The 20,081-nt window shown below is 45.2% G+C and overlaps 1 protein-coding gene and 1 pseudogene across 1 annotated transcript in view; one reads left to right on the top strand and one right to left on the bottom strand.

The window, feature by feature from the left end:
* The window catches only part of CDH26 (cadherin 26), a 37,266-nt gene extending 20,131 nt beyond the window's left edge, over nucleotides 1-17,135 (top strand). The window contains exons 7-15 of the mRNA XM_088026661.1: nucleotides 963-1,148; nucleotides 2,416-2,684; nucleotides 5,742-5,884; nucleotides 7,049-7,288; nucleotides 8,681-8,908; nucleotides 9,470-9,588; nucleotides 12,287-12,364; nucleotides 15,602-15,655; nucleotides 16,953-17,135. Of these exons, the coding sequence (XP_087882787.1) occupies nucleotides 963-1,148; nucleotides 2,416-2,684; nucleotides 5,742-5,884; nucleotides 7,049-7,288; nucleotides 8,681-8,908; nucleotides 9,470-9,588; nucleotides 12,287-12,364; nucleotides 15,602-15,655; nucleotides 16,953-17,135 (1,500 nt within the window). The remainder of the gene's footprint in view (nucleotides 1-962; nucleotides 1,149-2,415; nucleotides 2,685-5,741; nucleotides 5,885-7,048; nucleotides 7,289-8,680; nucleotides 8,909-9,469; nucleotides 9,589-12,286; nucleotides 12,365-15,601; nucleotides 15,656-16,952) is intronic.
* LOC114197969 (U4 spliceosomal RNA) lies at nucleotides 12,780-12,843 on the bottom strand (annotated as a pseudogene).
* Nucleotides 17,136-20,081: the final 2,946 nt, after the last annotated feature.

Here is a 20,081-nt window from a genome sequence, read left to right on the forward strand (position 1 = left end):
CCACACAGCATCCACCCCCTCCTTCCTGTCCCTATCCAACACACACACACACACACACACACACACACACACACACACACACACACTCTTAATCATCTGCTCCCTGGGGATGGAGTTTTGGCCATCCTGTTCCTAAGACAAAATCTGGCACATTGGAGCCTTTGTTGAATATTAATAAATGCTACAAACAATTATTTTCGAAAAGTATTGTTTGAATAAAATTTAAAAAATTGTATAGACAAGGGGTGCATGGGTGGCTCAGTCGGTTGTGTCTGACTCATAATCTCTGCTCATGTCTTGATCTCAGGGTTGTGAGTTCAAGCCCCACGTTGGGCTCCATGCTGGGCGTGGAGCCTACTCAAAAAAATCTTAAAAAAAATTATATAGAGAAAAGCTGAAGTGTTTTCAAATGAAAACACCTCACCAAACAGTACAGAATAACTGAAATATATTGAACCTTGTTTTGAAATCTTTCTCTGGCTTAGTAAAAAGCTCTGCTCTCAAAACTAAGGGTGGGGAAAATAAACCCTGTTTCCATGTACTTGTCAAAGAGAAATTATCTTGTTGCCAAAAGCACTGAATAACAAGCTAAAGATCTATATGTGTTAGAAAAATGATTGTCTTAATCTAAGTCACTATAAGAGTTCTATTTTAGAAGATTTAGGTTTTTTTAGCAGCATAAACTAGGGTGTGCATTATTATTTTAAAGATTCTTAGAAAAACAGTGCATCGAGTTGGATTTAAGAGGACTTTTAAAGTTATTCAGCTGTAGACACAAGTCACAGGGAGAAGGAATAGATGCTTGTTGTGATGGGTCAGGCAGAGCTTCAGATCATTTGAGGTCAAGTTAAATAGCATATATCCATGTTCTTGTGCTAAGGACTTACATTTTCTTTCTTGCTTTCTTTTTCAATTGTGTGTCTTTATCCCCATGGTGTGGACATGATGATTGCCTCTCCCAGTACAGGATTCAGATTTCTGAAGGCTGCACAAGCCAGAGCGTGTTGCGTCTCCTGGTCCAAGATGGTGACTTGCCATTTACATCAGCTTGGAGAGTAAAATTTCACATACTGAATGGCAACGAAGAGGGACATTTTGACATTCTGACTGACCCTGAGACCAATGAAGGGATTTTAAATGTGATCAAGGTAAAGCTATCGGGGAAGGCACACCTGCCAGGTGGCTGCAGTGTTGGGGCCCCTCTCCGCAGGAGTCCCGATAGGGAGATGGCAGCCAGTGTCGGGGAGTGCCCGCTGTGCCACACACGTGAGGTGTGGTGTGTTGTGTGTCCCAGTGGCCCCCAGTGAGGGGGCAGGCTGTGTTATGAGTGCCGGCTGCCACAGGCCCTTGGCCCTTTTGCCTTTGTGGAACCTCCCCACCAAAATAATATCAATACTGAAAATTACTTTTGACAATGTGCCAAGTTCTTCAAAATTTAATTTTTTCTGTTTGAGACAAAATAGATTTATATAGGTCCTAAAATGTTTATTTTTTTTTCTGATGTGATAAAATATTTCAGACATTTTCTCTAATCCTGAAAGTTCATTTTTTTCCTTCTGAGTTTAAAAGACATTAGAAGGTATGCATGGACCCCTAAAAGTCTTGTGGGCCCCTGGCACTTCGCCTGCTGTGCCTAATGAGGAGCTGGCCCTGCAGAAAAGTATTATTTTCTCCTTTCACTGATAAGGAACAAGGCCCAGATAGGTTGGGTCGTTTACATGAAGTCACACAGCTGGAGTGGTTCTGACTGAGGTGGTCTGACTCCACTGTTTTTAGTCTTAATTGCTCTCAGCTAGACCCTGGAGTAACCAGTGTCCTGGTGCCATGCTGGTGAGTCAATGTGGGGATCAGGTTGAAAGGCCTGGGTTGGAAGGTCTGGGATGGGGCCTGGGCTCCTGCCTATCAGAGGAACAAAGTACCGGGTGATGCCCGTGGGCCCCAACCATGCTGTGAACAGCAAGGCTCTGGGGTACTCCTTGCCAGATGCCTGGGATTGAATATCTCAAATATTCCTAGCTTTTCAGTCATTTTAAGTCACTGCCCACTTTGCACCCTGAGTAACTGTGATCATTAATTTCTGTATTTCCTTAAGCTCCCCTGGTTTTTTTTGCAGCAGAGTTGCCACATTAATGTTTCATTAGGTTATGGTTTTTGTTACATTTTTCATTACTGTCTGATGGATGGTGGCTCTTTTCAACCAGGAGAGGGGGAGGGAAAAAAAAAAAAAACAAACCAGAACTCCGTAAGTGATTTGAAAATGGGCTGGCCACTGTCTTTTGGTCATTACCAAAAATGGTGTAAATAATAAATGAATTGCAAAAGCCATGCACTCTGGGTGCGCGTGATCACATACTGAGCTTTCTCCAGCCAGAGAAGCAGCAGGTGCTCATGAAACCCTCTCTCTGGGACTCGCAGCCCTTGGATTATGAAACTCACCCTGTACGAAGCCTTGTCATCACCGTGGAGAACGAGGAGCCGCTCTTCCTCTGTGACGGGGGCCAGGTCCAGGGGCCCCGGGGGGCGGTGGTGAGCACCACTGTGAGTGTGCAGGTGATGGACGTCAATGACCCACCAGCCTTTCACCCCAGGAGCTTTGTCGTCAGTGAGGTCGACGGTGCCAGGCCTGGAATTCAGCTGGGAATTTTCAATGCTACAGATCCAGACAGAGCTGCTGGCCGGATAAGGTGAGAAGAGAGGAATGGGGAGTGTGGTCATTTAAACAGAACCAGCCCCCTACCCATGGGTGTTCCTGGTGGAAACCTGCCCTTTGGCGGGCAGGTGAGGTTGACTCCAGCTCAGTTATGAAAATACCAGAAGCCACCAGGACAAGGCCCGCTGGCCCACGTTCAGTGCCTTCTTCCTTCCAGAGCTGCCTCTGACCCCCTCCCCCCGGGGAAGCACACCTGCTCTTTTCCCCTTGCACTTAGCACACATCGCTTTTATACCGTTTTTCTTATATTAAAATAATTTGTTATGTGTTTCTATGTCCCTTTTTACTAAAAGTTGTAAACCGGCAGCCCTCTGGCTTCTGGGCAACAGAAGTGGGGTTTTTTAAATTTAATTGTGGTAAAATATATCTAACACAAAGTTTACCATTTTAACCATTTTTAAGTGTTCAGTTCAGGGGCATTAAGTATATTCATGTTGTTGCACATTCATCCCCACTGTCCATCTCCAGAACTTTTCGATCTTATAAAACTGAAAGTCTGTCCCCATGAAAGAAGATCCCCATTTCTCTTCCTTCCGACTGGCAACCACCACGCTACTTTCTGTCTCTGTGAATTTGATTACTCAAGGTGCTTCATAGAAGTGGGATTGTACAGTATTTGTCTTTTTGTGACTGCCTTAGTTTGCTTATTTGGCATGACGTCCTCTGGGTTCATCCATGTGGTAGCAGGTTGCAGACCTTCCTTCCTTTTCAAGGCTGAATAATATTCCACTGTCCGTACAGACCACACTGTGTTCTTCCATCCACCTGTGGGCGTCCACTTGGGTTGCTCAGTGTTTTGCCATAGAGTTGCCATAATCCCTAGGAAGATGGCAGAGTGGGAAGCATCAGGAATCTCTCCCCACCCAGACAATTGCACGGGAAGAATCTGTCTCACGTACCTGTTTTGGAACTCCGGATTCTGTTGAAGGCTTGCAACTGCCAGAGAAAGGCTTGGATGGTAAACTGCAGTTAATTTTGGTCAATTATGGCTCTTAGCACAGTAGCAGCAACTGCTCCCTATCCCCGGCCGGTGGCCAGCAGCTGTGCACCTGTTCCTGGAATGGCCAAACAGAGTTTGCAGGAGTCAGAGTGGGCAAAAAAAAATCTCTGTCCCCCAAATATCAGGGGTCAGTGCTCTGCTCGCTGATTGCTGCTTTCACTCCCGGAGGTGCAGCCAAAGAGGAAGGCAGCCATTGGTTTTGCCCTTCCGTTGATGTGGCAGACCCCCTCCCCCGCCAGCTGAAGTGGCTTCCGGGGATTGGATGGACTGGTGCCTGCATTTTCCCCTCTTCATTGTTTGCTTTTCCCTATTTCGGGAGCCAGACATTAAAGGCTAGGACAATTCCACAACAACCACCTGTAGGAGGAAAATCAGAAAGTGGCCGGTGTGCCCAGGGAAAAGGTCAGGAAAGGCCTGAGAGGGCATTAAGTTGAGAAGCTGATCCTCAGCACAGAGACAGCCCATGACAGTCCAACAAATGAACAAAAATAAAAAACAAAAACAAAAACAATAAGGAAAAACAGAAAACCCTGGGAAGGGGGAGAATCTGATCTCCAGCGTTCCCGCATGGTTAGATCCAAATGCCCAGCGTTCAAGAAGAAAATCACAAGGCATACAAAGAAACAGGAAAGTGAGGCCCATTCAAAACAAAAGATCAACAGAAACTGCCCCTGAAAAATACCTGATGGCAGATCGGTTAGATGAAGTCTTTCCCAACAACAGTCTTACAAATGCTCCAAGACCTAAAGGAGGATGTGGAGGAAGACCAGAAACAGTGTGTGAACAAAATGGAAATGCCAATAAGGAGACAGAAAACCTAACAAGGAAGGAGAAGGCTGATGAAGGACTTACTGTCAGAATTGCTTCATACATAAATGGATTAAACTCTTTAATCAAAAGACAGAGACTGGCAGAATGTATAAAACACATGGTCCATGCCCTCTACAGGAGACTCACTTGGAGATCTGAATGTGCAAACAGGTCACCTGACACCATATGCAAAAATTAACTAGAAATGGATCAGGACCTACATGTAAGACCAAAAACAATAAAACTCTTTGAAGAAAGTGTAGGACAAAAGCATCATGACACTGGATTTGGCAATGATTTCTTGGATGTGACACCAAAGACGCAGATAACAAACGAGAAAATAGTCAAATTGGACCTCATGAAAATCAAAACATTTTGTGCATGAAAAGACACTATTCACAGAGTACAAAGGTGACCCACAGGATGGGAGAGAATATTTGCAAGTCCTATAACTGATAAGGGACTAATTCCAGAATATATAGAGAACTCCTAAGACACAACATGAGAAAAATACAAACAACCTGATCCAAAAGCAGATATAGGACTTGAACAGACATTTCCCCAAAAGAGATCCACAAATGGCCAATCAGCACATGAAAGATACGCAACATTCCTAATCATCAGGGAAATGCAAATCAAAACTACACCTCACACCTATAAGGATGGCAACTATCAAAAAACCAGAAAACGAGTGTTGGCAAGGATGTGGAGGAATTGGAACCTTTGTGCGTGGTTGGTGGGAATATAAGTTGGTGCAGCCACTGAGGGAAACAGGATGATGGTTCCTCAAAAAAATTCAAAGTAGAGCACCATATGATCCATAGTGTTCCACTGCTGGATATCTATGCAAAGAATTGAAAGCAGGATCTCGTATTTGTACACCCACGTTCAAAGCTGCATTGTTCATGATAACTAAAATGACAAAGCAACCCAAGTGTCCACTGAAGGATGAGCGGATAAGCACAACATGGTATATATACGTAACAGAATGTTATTCAGCCTTAAAAACCAAGGATATTCTTCAGTATGCTATAACGTGGATGAACCTGCAGACATTATGCTAAGTGAAATATGTCAGTCACAAAAAGACAAATTCCATATGATTCCACTTACAATTTCCCATACTACTTGTGATAGGATCTGTGTCTGCTATGATATATTTTGATTTGCCTTTTGATGTAAATTTTAATTTTAAAAATTGCCTGTGTTTCCTTCTACAAGATATAAACTGGCTTATGATCTGGCAAATTGGGTGACCATAGATGAACTCTCAGGAACAGTGACCACCAGGCAGCAAATTGACCGAGAATCCCCTTATGTAAATGATAGCTTTTACATAATCATCGCGCATGCTGTTGATGATGGTAAGTGTTTACCCAAAATTGGGGGGGGGAGGAGTGTATTTCCTTGTTTCCTGAGGGAAAATAACACTAGTGAGAGTCAGCACAACTGGGAAAAATACATAAAATAAACCTTTTCAGCACTATGCATCCATCCTGGCAACTATTTTTTCACGATAATTTTTGAAATGGCAAACCAAGGACCAGTGCCATGGGAAGAGAGGCGGTATTCATTCAGAAGAGACGATTGAGCCAATGAGGAAGCTGCCATCAGACCCAGTGTCTGTTTCATCCCTCCATAAAACAACTCTAGCTCTTCCTCAAAGCTGGCGGTGTGTGATAAATATTTAGCACAGTTTCCCTGTACTTGGAATGGCTTATCGGCTCTGGTGAACATGATTGCGTGGGACAAATTTGTGATAAACCAGGGTGAGCAGCGCTCTGAGCACGATACAACACTTTTCTCTATGATCTCCCAAGGCTGGACTTTGAAACCTGCAAAAACACAGAGATGAATAAATAACAACTCTCAACTTTAATAATTGTGTTTAAGGAAATCTGTGAGTTAAAGCCCAGGTTTTAAGGGAAATGTAGGTGTATGTCCCATTTGTATGACTAACTAGTAGAATGTTGGTTAGGAAGATGTTAAATCTGTGTTCCTAATCAGTCTTAAGTGGGGAGAGAGCAAGGTGGGGGTCCAACTTCCAGGGACCTGAAGGAACAATGTGGTGAGGTCCAGAGTACCCACTGCCTAGTGTCCCCTACTGGTGAACATCTTGCAAGACTGTAGTGCCTGGTGACAACCTGGATTCCGACGTGGACACAGCCAAGAGGCCGAACATCTCCATCACCACGTCACACCCATTTCACTCCTGCCCCACCCCCTTCTTTACACCTGGCATGGCTCACACCGGGAAAAACGAATGATTCCATATTCTACCTGGTTCTACAAATGACTTGAGGTGGTAAGTGTTTTGTTAACTTACCCTTCCCAGATATTCTGAATTTTCAAAAAAGCAGAACAGAGCAAGCACCTAGAGGAAAGCCTAGGACCTTCAAAGGGAAATGGTTTCAGCACAATGACTCCTTTCCTCGGGGGATGATACTGCTCATTCTCCGGGGGTTTGTGTGCATCCAGCAGGCTCTTTAATTAACAAGCAATCCTTCCTGGAACTCCCCCATTTCCAGGCCTCCCGCCACAGACTGGGACGGGGACCCTGATGCTTTTCCTGTCCGACGTCAACGACAACGCCCCCGCTCTCCATCCCCATTCTCGATATGTGGAAGTCTGTGAGTCTGCACTGAATGAGACCCTCCTCCTCCAAGCGGAGGATGGTGACCTGGAGCCCTATGCAGACCCCTTTACATTTGAGTTGGACAATTCGTGGGAAAGTGCAGGAGACACATGGAAATTGGGGGAAAATCGGGGTGAGTTTTGGTATTGGGCAGGGATAAAGGACTGAAAATGACCTGACTCTAACCGACCCAGGCAAAATAATAATAATCATCCTATAATAATTATTATTATCCTATAATTATTATTAATAAGTATCCTATAATAATAATTATTATTATTTATTGGTTTTTGTAACTGAAAAGATGCCAGTAAGCCTGTGTTATAGCAGAGCTGGGTCTAGGTGCTCAAGGGATATCCCTAGAAGATGTTCGTACTGTGGCTCTCTCTTTCCCTGAGTTCCTTCATTTTCAGGCAGGCTCTCCTCCGGGGTAGCAGGGTGGCTGCTGGGCATCCCCAGGACTCATCCTAGCACCTGGCGAGAAGATTTATATCACTGTGTGGCTTTGGTCAGCTGCCCCATGAATTATTGTGGATGGGAACTGGGAGGACAGATATGCTGACTGGCTGGTTCGGAGCCCATGCTGGGCCTTGTTGGGGTCTGGGCTTCACATTTCCTGATCTGAATGGGCTGGTTCAGGAGGTGGGGGCTCTCCCAAAGGAAAACTGGGGCGCTGTTACCAGGAAGTCACTGGCATCTGCTGTCAACATTCTCCTTTGAGCTTCTATCAGTGTGTCTGTAGAATGTAGCATATTTTTTGGATGAAACTATGAGCTCATGTTTACAGTTCCCAGCCCCAGAGTATGTAGTAAGCCATTGAACATTGCCCCAAAAGAGCTCTGGCCTTTGCCCTTGGCTTCTGGGAGGTGAGCTTTAGGCCTTCGGGATGTCTTGCCTGAAAGGAATGTCTTTGTTTACCTTGGTCTTGTGCCAGCCAGATACAGATGTGGTTTAGGGTGGGGGCTTTGGGTCACGTGGGCATCCGTTGGGCATCCAGCAACACTGGAGACCAAGGTCAGCCATTGGATGGCCAACCAGATTCACATGACTGAGTCTTGATAAAGATCCTGGACACAAGGCTCAGGGGACCTTCCCTGGCTGACAGCACTCTAAGCATTATGTCACTTACTGATGTGGGAAGTGACACTATCGTGACTCTGCTAGAGAACTGGGAGCTCTGTGTTTGGTGCTTCTCTGAATTCTGCTCCCTGTGCTTCTTCCCTTGGCTGATTTTAATCCATAACCTCTTGCTGCAATGAACCATAATGATGAGTGCACAGCCTTCAGTGAGTTCTATGGGTCCTTCTAGGGAACTTTCAAACCTGAGCACGGTCTTGAGAACCCCTGGACACACAGCTGGTGTCAGATAGAAGTGAGCGTGGTCTTGGTGACTGTTCCCTCTAAGTCCAAAATTGGCTAACTTTTGTACAGAGCCGTGGTGCATGGGAGGGACTTAGTAAATCTCTGTTGAGTAGATGGGCAAATGAGCAAGTCAACACATGCAAAGTCTGTTTCTCTTTTGCAGGTCGGTCAGTTGAACTTTTAATGTTGAGAAGCCTCCCACTGGGTAATTACTCGGTGCCACTGGTCATCAGAGACAAACAGGGACTTTCCCAGAAGCAGACTGTCCATGTAAGGGTCTGTTTCTGTCCCGGTGGAGTCTCGTGTGTGGAGGCATCAGTCGCAGTCACAGGAACTGGGCTCCTCGTGGGCACCCTGGCCCCTCTCTGTGCAGCATTCATGATTCTGGCAGGTCAGTGGTCTGCAGCGGCTGTCCTGGGGATGTGGCTCCTCTTCCCAGGCTGTAAGCTAGCAGTGTGGAGTCCTCTGGGCCAGGGAGCAGAAGATGGCAGAGATCAGTGGGGTGCCTTGAGAATGACCCTTAGGCTCATCAGAGTCTCAGAGACTCAGACATGCTACCTGTCTGGCAAAAGCAGCTACTAGAAATTCATTGGACAGCAATTTATAGCAATGGACCCCATAGAGGAACACTGTGGTTTGCATGCAGTAACACTGGGGGCAGCAATGTGCAGATATCTAGGCTCCTGGGCTTGCAGAACACGAATAAGCAAGCTCAATTTTCAAATAAACAATACAATGTTATTGGTCACATGGTATTGATCAATTCAACCAATAATTATCTAGCACCGACTTGTGCCCCAAGCCACACTCATTATATAGCTATGGAGATGATCAAGACACAGCTGACCATGTCTGTTCATGGCTGAGTTACCAGTCATCAGAACAAGATCCTGTTGAAACCTCTGATGACGATGAGCTGCCCAACTCATTTCCCTGCTCTGTCTCATTATAGCCACTCTGCTGTTCCTGCTGCGATACTATTTTGTATCCGAAGTCAGGCTCAGAAACTCTGAGGAAGGCCTGCAGACTCTGAACATGTATAACGATGAGAGCAAAGCCATTTCAACCCAGGTAGTGGAGACTAATGCTTCCTGTTTCCTGACAGTGATGTCTGTAGTCCATGCACATGTTTTTCCACCCATCGAGTCCCCTGTCACTTCTTCACGCTCACTTATATTTGAGTAGCAAATGGGAAAAAGATTCCTATGAAAACTGTCCAACTCAACTAAATTGAATGATTATTTTAGGCCAGTAATTCTCAATTGGGGGCGATTTTGCCCCCCAGGGGATGTTTGGCAATGTCTAGAGACAGTTTTGATGGTGGCAACTTGGTTGGGGTGGGAAGACATGGTTTTGGCTTCCAGTGGATGCAGAGAGGCCACGGCCCCAGCACAAAGGGTCTGGCCCAACGCGCCAGCAATGCTGAGGTGGAGAAGCCTTGCTTAGGGGGAGATGTTGTTCACCAGGGGGCTTTCTCTAGATGGCAGTGTGTCAGGCTCACTAATGAAATGCCTGGGGTGGTGGTGAGGCAGCGCCCGCCCCTCTAACCTTGCCCGGCTGAGGCTGGGCACAGAACTCGCTGGTCTGGCAGGGACAAGACCTGGGCTTTGCTTCTCATTAGCTTCACCTCATTGAGCATGTCATTCAGCCCCACATCCTCCCCTGTGAACCAAGGAGGATAAAAACCCACCTAACAGATCGGCTGTTGATCAAAGACGACGTGCCCATGAAAACCTCTCACCCTTCCCCAGACACAAGGTAATCAGCAGGTAACTGATGGATTTTCAAAGCTGCTCCTGCTGATGCTGACCTTGCCGTGTATCCTCACAACAGTCCTGGGCTGGGGTTAGCCGGGCAACCAGATGAAGGCACTGTGAGCTCTCTAGTCTGTCTTCACCTGGAACTAAGGGTGCTTGGTCTAGAAACTGAAAGCCAAAGAAATGTCCAAAGGGAACACAGTCTTTCCTGCACGGAGGATACAGGTGGCCCCATCCTGTTGTCTTAGATCTCCACCCACGATTTTCTCCTGAAAGGATGAGACATGTTACAGCAAGTAAGATGACTTTGAGAAAAGACAGTCCAATTAACTTTGGCATTATGTTGGAGTAGATAGGGAGATATTCTAAAAAGTGATTGGTGATTGGAGAAGCTGGGGGCCGGCTAAGACCCCTTGGGTCCTTCTCACATTTTCTCTTCCTTCCTAGCATGATGGAAGGGGGAAGTGACAGCCTTGGGCAATGGTAGGGGTGTGCATGCAGGCGGGCCTGCTTTGAGCCCTTCCTGGTGTGGGGTCCAGAAGGCAGGAGGTACAGTCCAAACTCTCCAGACACTGGACCCCCAGAAAAATTCCCCCACCCCAGCAATGACAGCCGCACTTCACTGTTTCGTTTGTGTAATTTTGAGAAGGAAACCATCTTAACAAATAGCAGTGCTCCGTGAGGCAGACAGGATCCCTTGCCTTGGGCAGTTTCACTCTGCTCTGATGCTTAGTCATCCAGGAAAATGGACATGGCTCCTGGGCCCAGGGGCTGAGCTCAGCCTCCCGTGTGGGGACGGGACGGGGCTGAGGCAGCTGAGCTTAGAGGAGACCAGTGGGGAAGTTGCCTCCCCTAGCAGCGTCTGCGGGCATAGCCAAGGTGGAAGAGGTGGTGATGGGCTCGGGTGCTCTTCTTATTGGCCAGTGGCTCAGTGGTTGTGTCTTGGGGAGAAGGAAGCAGCTAGAGAAGCAGAGGGTGTGGAAGGGTGGCTTGGTCGTTGCAGGGCTGGGGCCAGGCAGGTTGGGGGGGCTTCTGGTGGCAAGATGGCACCGGTCAAGGACCAGCTGTCAGAGGGACGAGAGAGCCTTCCTCTGTACCCTTCTTGTCCCAAGATGTTTTCCCCTTGTCTCCTACTCACAGCTCGGGACATGCCTTTGCTTCTACCATCATATCCTCGAGGCTCTGCGCCTGGGATCCAGCAAATCTGGGTTTGGATCCCAAAACTGTGGCTTATCCAACACAGAAGCTAACAAATCCTTGGCTTTCATATATAAAGAGAGCTTAATAATGCTCTCTCTCTCTCAGGTTTATTGCACGATTTAATCAACATCTGAAATCTTTAGCACAGGCTAGGGCATTGGCAGGCATGCAATAAAAGTGGCTGCCAATATTAGTATTATTAACAGTAATTACTAATTATGTCTTTGTAACCATTGGTAAGTCAGGCCATTTCAAAGCGAACACACTTCTCCTCAGTCATCCATCTTATGTGACTATTCCATGCATATGCGCACACCCAGGGACATTCTGTGCTCTTGGGAGGACTCACTTCATCCAAGATGCTACTGATGATTCTACCACCTTGTCATGTCTGCAAAATTGCACAGATGCTCCCCTCTGAGAAGAGAAATCCAGCCCCAGCAACATTTGGGCCCTTGGTAGATGTGTGTTCACTGAAGAATGAACACATGGCACCACCCAACCCTGGGGACCTCGAGAACATTGCCACCAGGCTTGGAAGATAATGAGCTTTAGATTCTGAGACCCTATCAAAATAGGAGTTCTTTTACCATCACTCCCCATGAGACACAGATCCACAAGAAACTCCACCTCCCCACCAGCAATTCCAAAGGAGTCCTCTGGATTTATGGGATAGGTGTATTTTCCAGGGTCTGGATGTTTTCTGTGATGACACTGATACGTGTTTGGGATGTCATTCCTTGCTCTGTGCTTTTATTTCTGCTGTCTGTAATTTCAACCCCATCGTATTTCTCTCCATGTGTGTCCCACAGGAAAGGCCAGATGTCAGGGCTCAGGTGCCAGTCCTATTGCTCAACATAGCTGAGGCCGGGGCTGAGCTGGGTCCTGAGGTAAGCGCAGCCTATTTGCTGCTTGGGTCTGGACAGAGAGGTGGATTTGCGGAGGGTTTCCATGGCAGTGAACACGACCCTGCCCCCACATCCATGAGGTCCCTGTGCAAGCCGGCTCCACGCCTGCCTGCACCCCAGCCTCACCTGCAAAGCCCCATGACGCCACACAACCCAACAGGTCAACAGCATCTGATGACCCCGGGCCCAAATTTCAGCCTGGCCAGTGCCACTGTCACGACTTTCTGCCGCGTGCATATGCCACGGATGCTAGTGCACTTTCTACCGTATTTCTTTCTCTAAATGGACTTCTGTCCAAATGAAGTACCTTTCTTTAAACAGTGTATTCTATATTTCAGCAGCAAACAAACAAACAAAAAAACAGTTTTACTGGTATGAAGAACAGAGAAGGAAGTGGAAAATAGCAATAATCGCGCCTCGGATAAACCTCATTGGCTACGATACTGCCACCGTGCAGAGCTAGGAAGTGGGAAATAGACACAACAGAAATAGAGCCCAATAATTCTGGGTAGAAAACGCCACCTGCCAAAGGCACAGGGTCTGTGAGGAAGGCAGAGATGGGAAAGCCATGCTGGTACCAGACGGAGACCTCCATCATTAGGAGTATGGATGAGGAGTCAGAAGGGGAATAATTTTCTCACCATGCAATTCAACGTCATTTAAGCCCGTGTTCCCAAACTGGTTAAACCCTCCCTTCTCTACGGGGTAGATGACCCCACTTCAAAAACAGTGAGTTAATCCAGGGCTGCCATAAATCATTGAGCAGGTGCCTGGCTGCGGGTGAGCAGGGGCAGGCCCAGCGGGCATTCCGCCCACCAATCCATGCTCCTGGGGGAGGACTGCCCTTTCTCCTGCACATGGACACTGTGTGAGCTGGGCTGGTGGTACTTCCTCCCTGACTGGTCTGTTAGCTCCCAGAAGCCAAAAGAATCGCTCCCGATAACACAAAAACAGCTCTGATTTACTGACCGTACCCTGGGGTGTGCACCCTGCAAGCACCATCTCACGGACACTTCACCAGAACCCCTGGGAGAGGGTAATTGCCTTTCCCCATCTACCGGGGAGGAAGCCAAGGTCTCTGGTTCCTATTTCTCCATGTGTCTCTGTGTTCCCTTCACTGCACCTCGCGGATAGAAATTGCACCTATGGTACCTGGTTAACTGTGCTACCATTTACACACCTTCCCTAAGTTAAGTTGTCACATGATTTATTGGGTAACCTGATATTTTAAAATCCATGCTGCAAAGCATGGACTATCTTTAACCATTGTTAAGATCCATTGCCAGCTTTTTTCTCTTTGAAATTTTGTTTCATTATTGAAGGAACTCATAAAATAATAGACACCCAAAGCAGAAATTGCTGACAGCCTCATCCCTAAATCTAGACAGTTTCATTTGTCTGCGTCACTGGCTAGGTCTTATGCATGCACATACTCCATGTTCGCGGCTCTACGGCATTACAGATGGAATATTAGAGTCCCCGCCTACAGTCATGGCCGGCCACGTGCTCTGTTTCGAGTCTTCTCTTGCATCTGTCCACCTTCCCTCTTCCACTCCCATTCTCCCTCTCATCAAAATGCTAGCTTTTATGTGCATATGAGCACAGAGCAAGGGAAAGGTGTGGTAAGGACACATATCTTCTGAGTAAATCAGTGTCTCCCCCTAGGATCTACAGGACATGTTACCACCTGCAGCAAGAGCACTGGACAAGGAATACTTTGTCTCGGGGACTTCGGTGCATTACAGAAGTTCACTACCTGTTGTGGTAAGTCCCCTAATGATTGACAGTTGGTTCCCTTGAGGGGTGGCCCTTCTAGAAGATTCTGTGATACCAGTAGAACAAACACAAGTCAATGAAAACCTTCTCACTTATGTACCTAGCTAAGGTTATTGTTGGTTGTTAAAGAGTTGTTATTTGATAGTTCTGATCAAATATGATGCTTTTTAGAACACCCACAAATAAATACATTTTCTCATGTCCATCTGAGGGGACCTGAGATCATCTGTAAGGTTACAAGTGCATGGCTTTGGCCCCAATCAAATTTCAGCCCTCCTGCCAACTAAGCCCTAACATCCTCCTGCATCATGTCTTCATATACTCTATGACAAATTCTAGAACTATTGCTCTGATTTTTAAAATTATTTTTCTGGGGGTGACTGTCTGGCTCAGTTGGTAGAGCATGTGACTCTTGATCCTCGGGGTCATGAGTTCAATTTCCACATTGGGCATGGCTCTTACTTTAAATAGTAACATCTTTAAAAAAATGAAATGATTTTTCTGAAATAATTTGGCTCATAAGAAGTAAAAATAGGTCAGAGAGTTCCTGTGTACCCTTCACACAGCTTTCCCCGAGGATAACCATAATACTTTATCAAAACTAGAAAACTGACTTTGGTGTAACACTATTAATAGAGGTCTCAGATAGAGACCTTATTTGGACTCCCCCAGTATAAATAGGTACTAATTTAACAAAAAAATGTAAAATTTTTTGACAGTTACTAAAAGAGATATTCAAGGTTCAAAAAGCTACAATTTTTGTGATGGAAAGCTTCTAAAAAAGAATTCAAGATCTCTATAATTTCATTACCTTTCCTTGGGCTGTGTTTGAGCTAAAATAAAAACATGCTGTTCTTTTTTGCACAAAGATGATGCTGTGAACCCACCCTTGAAAGGGCTTATGCATTCATAAATGTGTCCCTTTGGCCCTGGCAGGGCTGGCTTCATGGGCATGGATGGACCTGGGCAGTCACACGGGTCCCCATGCTTGGTTTAAAGCTCTATGGTCACCATCTTGAAAGTTTTAATATTTGGACAAATGGTCCCACATTTTTAATTTTGCACTGGTTACTGCAAATTATGTAGCCATTTTTGGGTCCTAGGAATGAATTTACCTCATTCACAAATGTTGAGGCCATGCCCATGGCACAACGTGGGGCTTACTGGGCTTTTGTGGACCAAAGATGGGACTTGAAAATCTCAAATTTTCATACTCCATCCCCACCAAGCAACCAAAAAGCTTGCCCATGGATTTTTGCTACGGATAGCTATGCTCATGAAAATTATGGTACCTTTAGTGCAGAAATTAAAAGCAATATGATTGCAAGAATTTCTAGTCATATGTCTGCATCCTTGGGTAATTTATATGAAACCAGTAACATTCTCATCCTTGTTACTTTTGTTTTACTTATTTATGTATTTTTCATCCTTTTTAAATTTAAGGGTTATGACATGCTTTTTGAGCCAAGAGGAGTAAGAAATGAATATTCTACTCCTGTAAGTACAGGTGAAGGTGTCACTATGGAAAGGGTTACCTTACCTTGCTAACCGCTGTGAGAAGCCCTGAAAATTAGAAATGTGAAAAAATATACCCAACATAAAAATAAAAGGAGAGGTCTGTGTGGAAAAATGAATTAGAAGTAATTAAAAAACACACATCTAGACTCGGAAGCGTAGAGTTTTTCAGTCCCTGGCAGATTCTTTTTGCTGCTGAGTTGCTAAGAACTTGGCCAAGGCCTGAATGTTCCTCTGTGTTCTCTGTAGGCTTACAGAAGTTCTGAGCTAAGGGGGTCACAGAGGCCCTCTGGTTGATTTTGTTCCTAAACCTTTTCAGGAGCAAAATTCTTCTGTTCAAATGAGATCGTGGGAAGAACGTCATTATAAGAAAAACAGATAAGAGCAGCTTCTTATTAGTACCCATTTTGAGCACAGTGACATTTATAATATACACCCATTAACAAAGCGATCGCAGACGCATGCGGGGGCCTACCTGTGCCACCTGTAGACGCAGGGCTGGAAAACAGAGCTTAGGAGGGGCTCCTGGAGCCCGAGGAAGTTGGGGACAGCTGGCTGGGAGCTCGGGGACGTGGGTGGTCCCCAGGGCTCCAGCACTTCCTTTTTCCGACTTTCCCCCACCTCCCGCCCCCTCGCACCCTGAGCCCTTCGGCTCTGCACGTCCTCACGCCCTCTGTGAGCTCCTCCCCTCAGAAGTGAGTGACAGCCTAGAACACTCTGGCCATGCCCTCTCCCACCTGGGCTGATGCGTGGTTCAGGTTCAGACTGCATTCTTCTCCAGGTGTTCAAAAGTAAGCAGGTGAAAGCCCTTTAATCTGGTATGTCCATCCAACAAACGTTTACTGAGTCCCTCAGACCAGAAAAAGCCACAAAAATCTTCACGGGGAGATGACTTGGGTCCTGAAGGATGAGCTGGAGTTTGCTCAGTGGAGGTTGGCAGGTGGGGGTGGTCATTCAAGGGGAAGGGACAGCAGGTGCAAATGCCAGGAGGGGCGACATCAGGGCCCGGGTGACGGAGGGGTCAAGACGGAGAAGGCAGGAGGGGGTGGGAAGCCAGGATGAAATTGCCTCAGCTCCCTCCCAGAAAGCAGCTGGGAAGTGGGCAGGGGCTCTCTTTCCCCTCGGCTGGGCTGCCGTTTCTGAGTCTGTGACAGCGGGGGGCAGAGAATAGCCTGCCATTTGCACGGCATTGAGGGGTCCCTCCAGGGGAGCCTGGAGAGGGCGGGCCAGGGGTGGAAGGACCCAGTGCTTACCTTCTCCTTCCCTGGCTTTTCTCCAGAAGCGCTGTGGCACGGACGTGCTCACAGGTGACACTGGGGACCCGCCGCACGTCTACGTGGAGGAGGGAGAGTGTGAAAGGGCAGAGAGCCTCAGTTCTCTTACCTTCTCAGAGCCGGACCTGTGGGCTTCAAAGGCTGCTCCACTTGAAGAAATATATTCTAAGTCAAGTGTTCTTTCCTAAAAAAGCACATTTTGGAGAAGTGGAATCATTCATGGAGGGTAATCACCATTCAAGGACATTCTTCTCCCCCCCCCTTCCTCCTCCTTAAAACCCTCCTCTCCTTAACACGAGGGTAACTACAAGCCTGGATTAAATGCTCTGATATTTTCAGAGCAGGAGTCTTGAACCAAAGCAAAACAACAGGTCATGCGCTTTTTTTAATGTGAATTTTTACAGAAATCTTAATTGTGTAATACCTTGTTTCTATTAGCAGCCCTGCTCTGAGGGGAAATGAAATGATAACTTATAGATTATATAGCAATTTGGTAACAACAGGTAATACTGGGGAAAAATGAAAATGGATTGCTTTTAGTAACTATGTACCTTTCTATAATTATGATTCTGCTTCAGTTTAAGTAATAAAATAGATGCATAGGGGAATGTCTTTTGTAATATTTGTGATCAGTATTTTTAGTGGTTGCCAAGAAATAAATAGATTCTTTTTCACTTTTTGAGTAAATAAATATCTTCTAAGACAAAGGATAATGCGTAACACTTTTAAAACATTTTAAAAAGCAGTACACGCTCTAACACATGAATGGACACAATGTAATCTGCATGTATTAAGGACGTGAAAGAATTTAGTAGCCAGTGAATGAGTAAATTCCAATTAGATTTTATCTTTAAACAAAACCCAAATGTTAACTGGGTTATTACTTGTCCACTTACTGCTAGTTTAAGTGTGTGTGTTGGGGAGAGGAGCTTCTTTTAAAATTCTTTTAAAAAAAATTTAAATAGCGGGATATGTGTCCTATAAAGAGTTTTCTTGTCTGAGTAAAAGATGTATGACGCAGGACAAAGGGGGTGCAAGTCCCTGATACCATGAAGCCCCGCAGGTCCGCTCCCCTGACCACGTTATTCTGGACTCAAGATCAGGGAGGTTTAAATACGTCTTGTTTAAGCCACTGCTCTTTCGGATTTTCTCCCACACACGGGCAAATCTAATCTTAACGGATCCGAAAGAAAGGACCACCCGGAGAAGGCCACGAGTGACCCGATAGTAACAGTGATGTAATGATAATGATGGTAATAGATCGTAATAAAAATAAGAGGGTTTTCTTGTCTAATTTTACTTAGTCAATAGCTAAGCAAAATTGTAAATTTTGCTATCAGGACACTTGAACAAATACATTGGATATCTAAAACTCCATGGCCAAATTCTAAAAAAATTATATAATTGATGGGCATCATCTTTGGTGAGTGCCCTCTCACACCCCAGGATCAATCAGGGGAAACACACCTTTTCTGTCCAATCAGTGAAGTATTACATTAAGCAGTTTGAGCTGACTCAGGGTTACAACTTCCCTTTCTTTCTGAAGAAGCTGAGCAGATATTTACTTTAAAGAAATCACAAGTGTTTGTACATGGTTACTTCACTCATCACCAAGTGTTCTGGGTAACTGAAAAAGAAGAAAAATCATCTCTGAAGCATTGGGACATCAACAGGACAGGGGAGTGTGTAATGCTGGAATGATTTGGAGGAGAGTCTAGGGCATTTTCTGGGTAATTCGGGATAAAAGTCAATTTTTAGAGAACCATACTTTTTGAGACTGAATTGTTGACAGGGATCAGTAGGTGGTCATTAGACCTTTCTAGATCTGAAGCAACGGTCAGAAAACCACGGCAGTGCTGCAGATATGGCCCACCATCTGATTTTGTAAATAAAGTTTTATTGGGACACAGCTCTGCTCTTACATTGTCTATGTGTCATCAATGACTGCTTTGGTGCTGTCGCAGCAGAGCCGTATGGCCCCCAGAGCCAAACATAGTGACTTTCTGGCCCTCTACAGAAAAAAATATGCCAACCCCTTGTTTAAGGCTTTTGTTTATTTATTTATTTTTTTTGAAACTCCATATCACATCAAACATACGGAGATGTATCTACACCCTGGGTTAAAAACAGACACACTGTCATACAAATTTTGAAAGGTTTTAAGTGAGTTTGCTTTCGGCTATGGGCAGCTTGTTTCATTTACTACTGATTATGAAATCTTGGCAGTTGTGAATATTTGTGAATTCTTGCATTATGAGATGCTGCGCAACTAATTGTTTTCAAGAGTAATAAAATACTGATGAAAAATTCATGAATGCTGAATTTAACAATTAACAAGAACAAAGTATTCTATTTTGTAGATACTTAATTAGACATTTATTAATTTTGCTTCTCCATTAGTGAATTTTGAAGCCAGTATATATGTATTTTTTCAGATCTTGACCATTTTCATAGGTCTCAGGCTTTGGGGGTATACTGTCCAGTGGAGAAAATGGCCCCATTGGTATGTTTATGAAAACACCTGGCATACAGCATTTCCCTTTAGGATGTTCATCTATATTACATATCATCACTTTCCCCAACTGACATCTACAGGGAGTGTTCATGGATGTTCTCCCAAGTTCATTCTCAAGTCTATGGACATGCTTTAAAAAGTTTCCATTAGATATGTCAGCCTCAGGAGATTTTGGTGAAAATGTTGCCTCTAGTGGAACTGACATATATTTGTGACCTAAATCAAGTCTTATTAATGGCAATGAAGAAGGCAATAAAACAGAAATAGTAAATATTTTCAGGGAAAATGTGATTGTATTAAGAACATTAGCCTCCGAATTACTTAGCAGTCTAAAGATAGCTGCCCTCTGAGAAGTTAAATATTTATTTTGCATTTCATCAATTTTGGTTTCCCATTTGCATTAACAATCTCATCGGTTTTATGGTGCTTTTCATCGGAGGTGTTTGTTTTGCTTACTTTTATGATATACTGAACACAGAAACTCTCTCAGTTGTTAGAACTTCCCCAACTGAAACACTAGCCAAAGAACTCTCACTCTATGTCCCTGTGAAGTAGGTGTACCAACAGCTCCCTCCTCAAGGAAGACACGGGGCTGGAAGACTGCACACCTTGTCTGCTC

The sequence above is a fragment of the Eumetopias jubatus genome, unplaced genomic scaffold (assembly GCF_037043125.1).
Source record: "Eumetopias jubatus isolate StellerSeaLion01/CBP00866 unplaced genomic scaffold, mEumJub1_p1.0 scaffold_9, whole genome shotgun sequence".
NCBI lineage: Eukaryota > Metazoa > Chordata > Mammalia > Carnivora > Otariidae > Eumetopias > Eumetopias jubatus.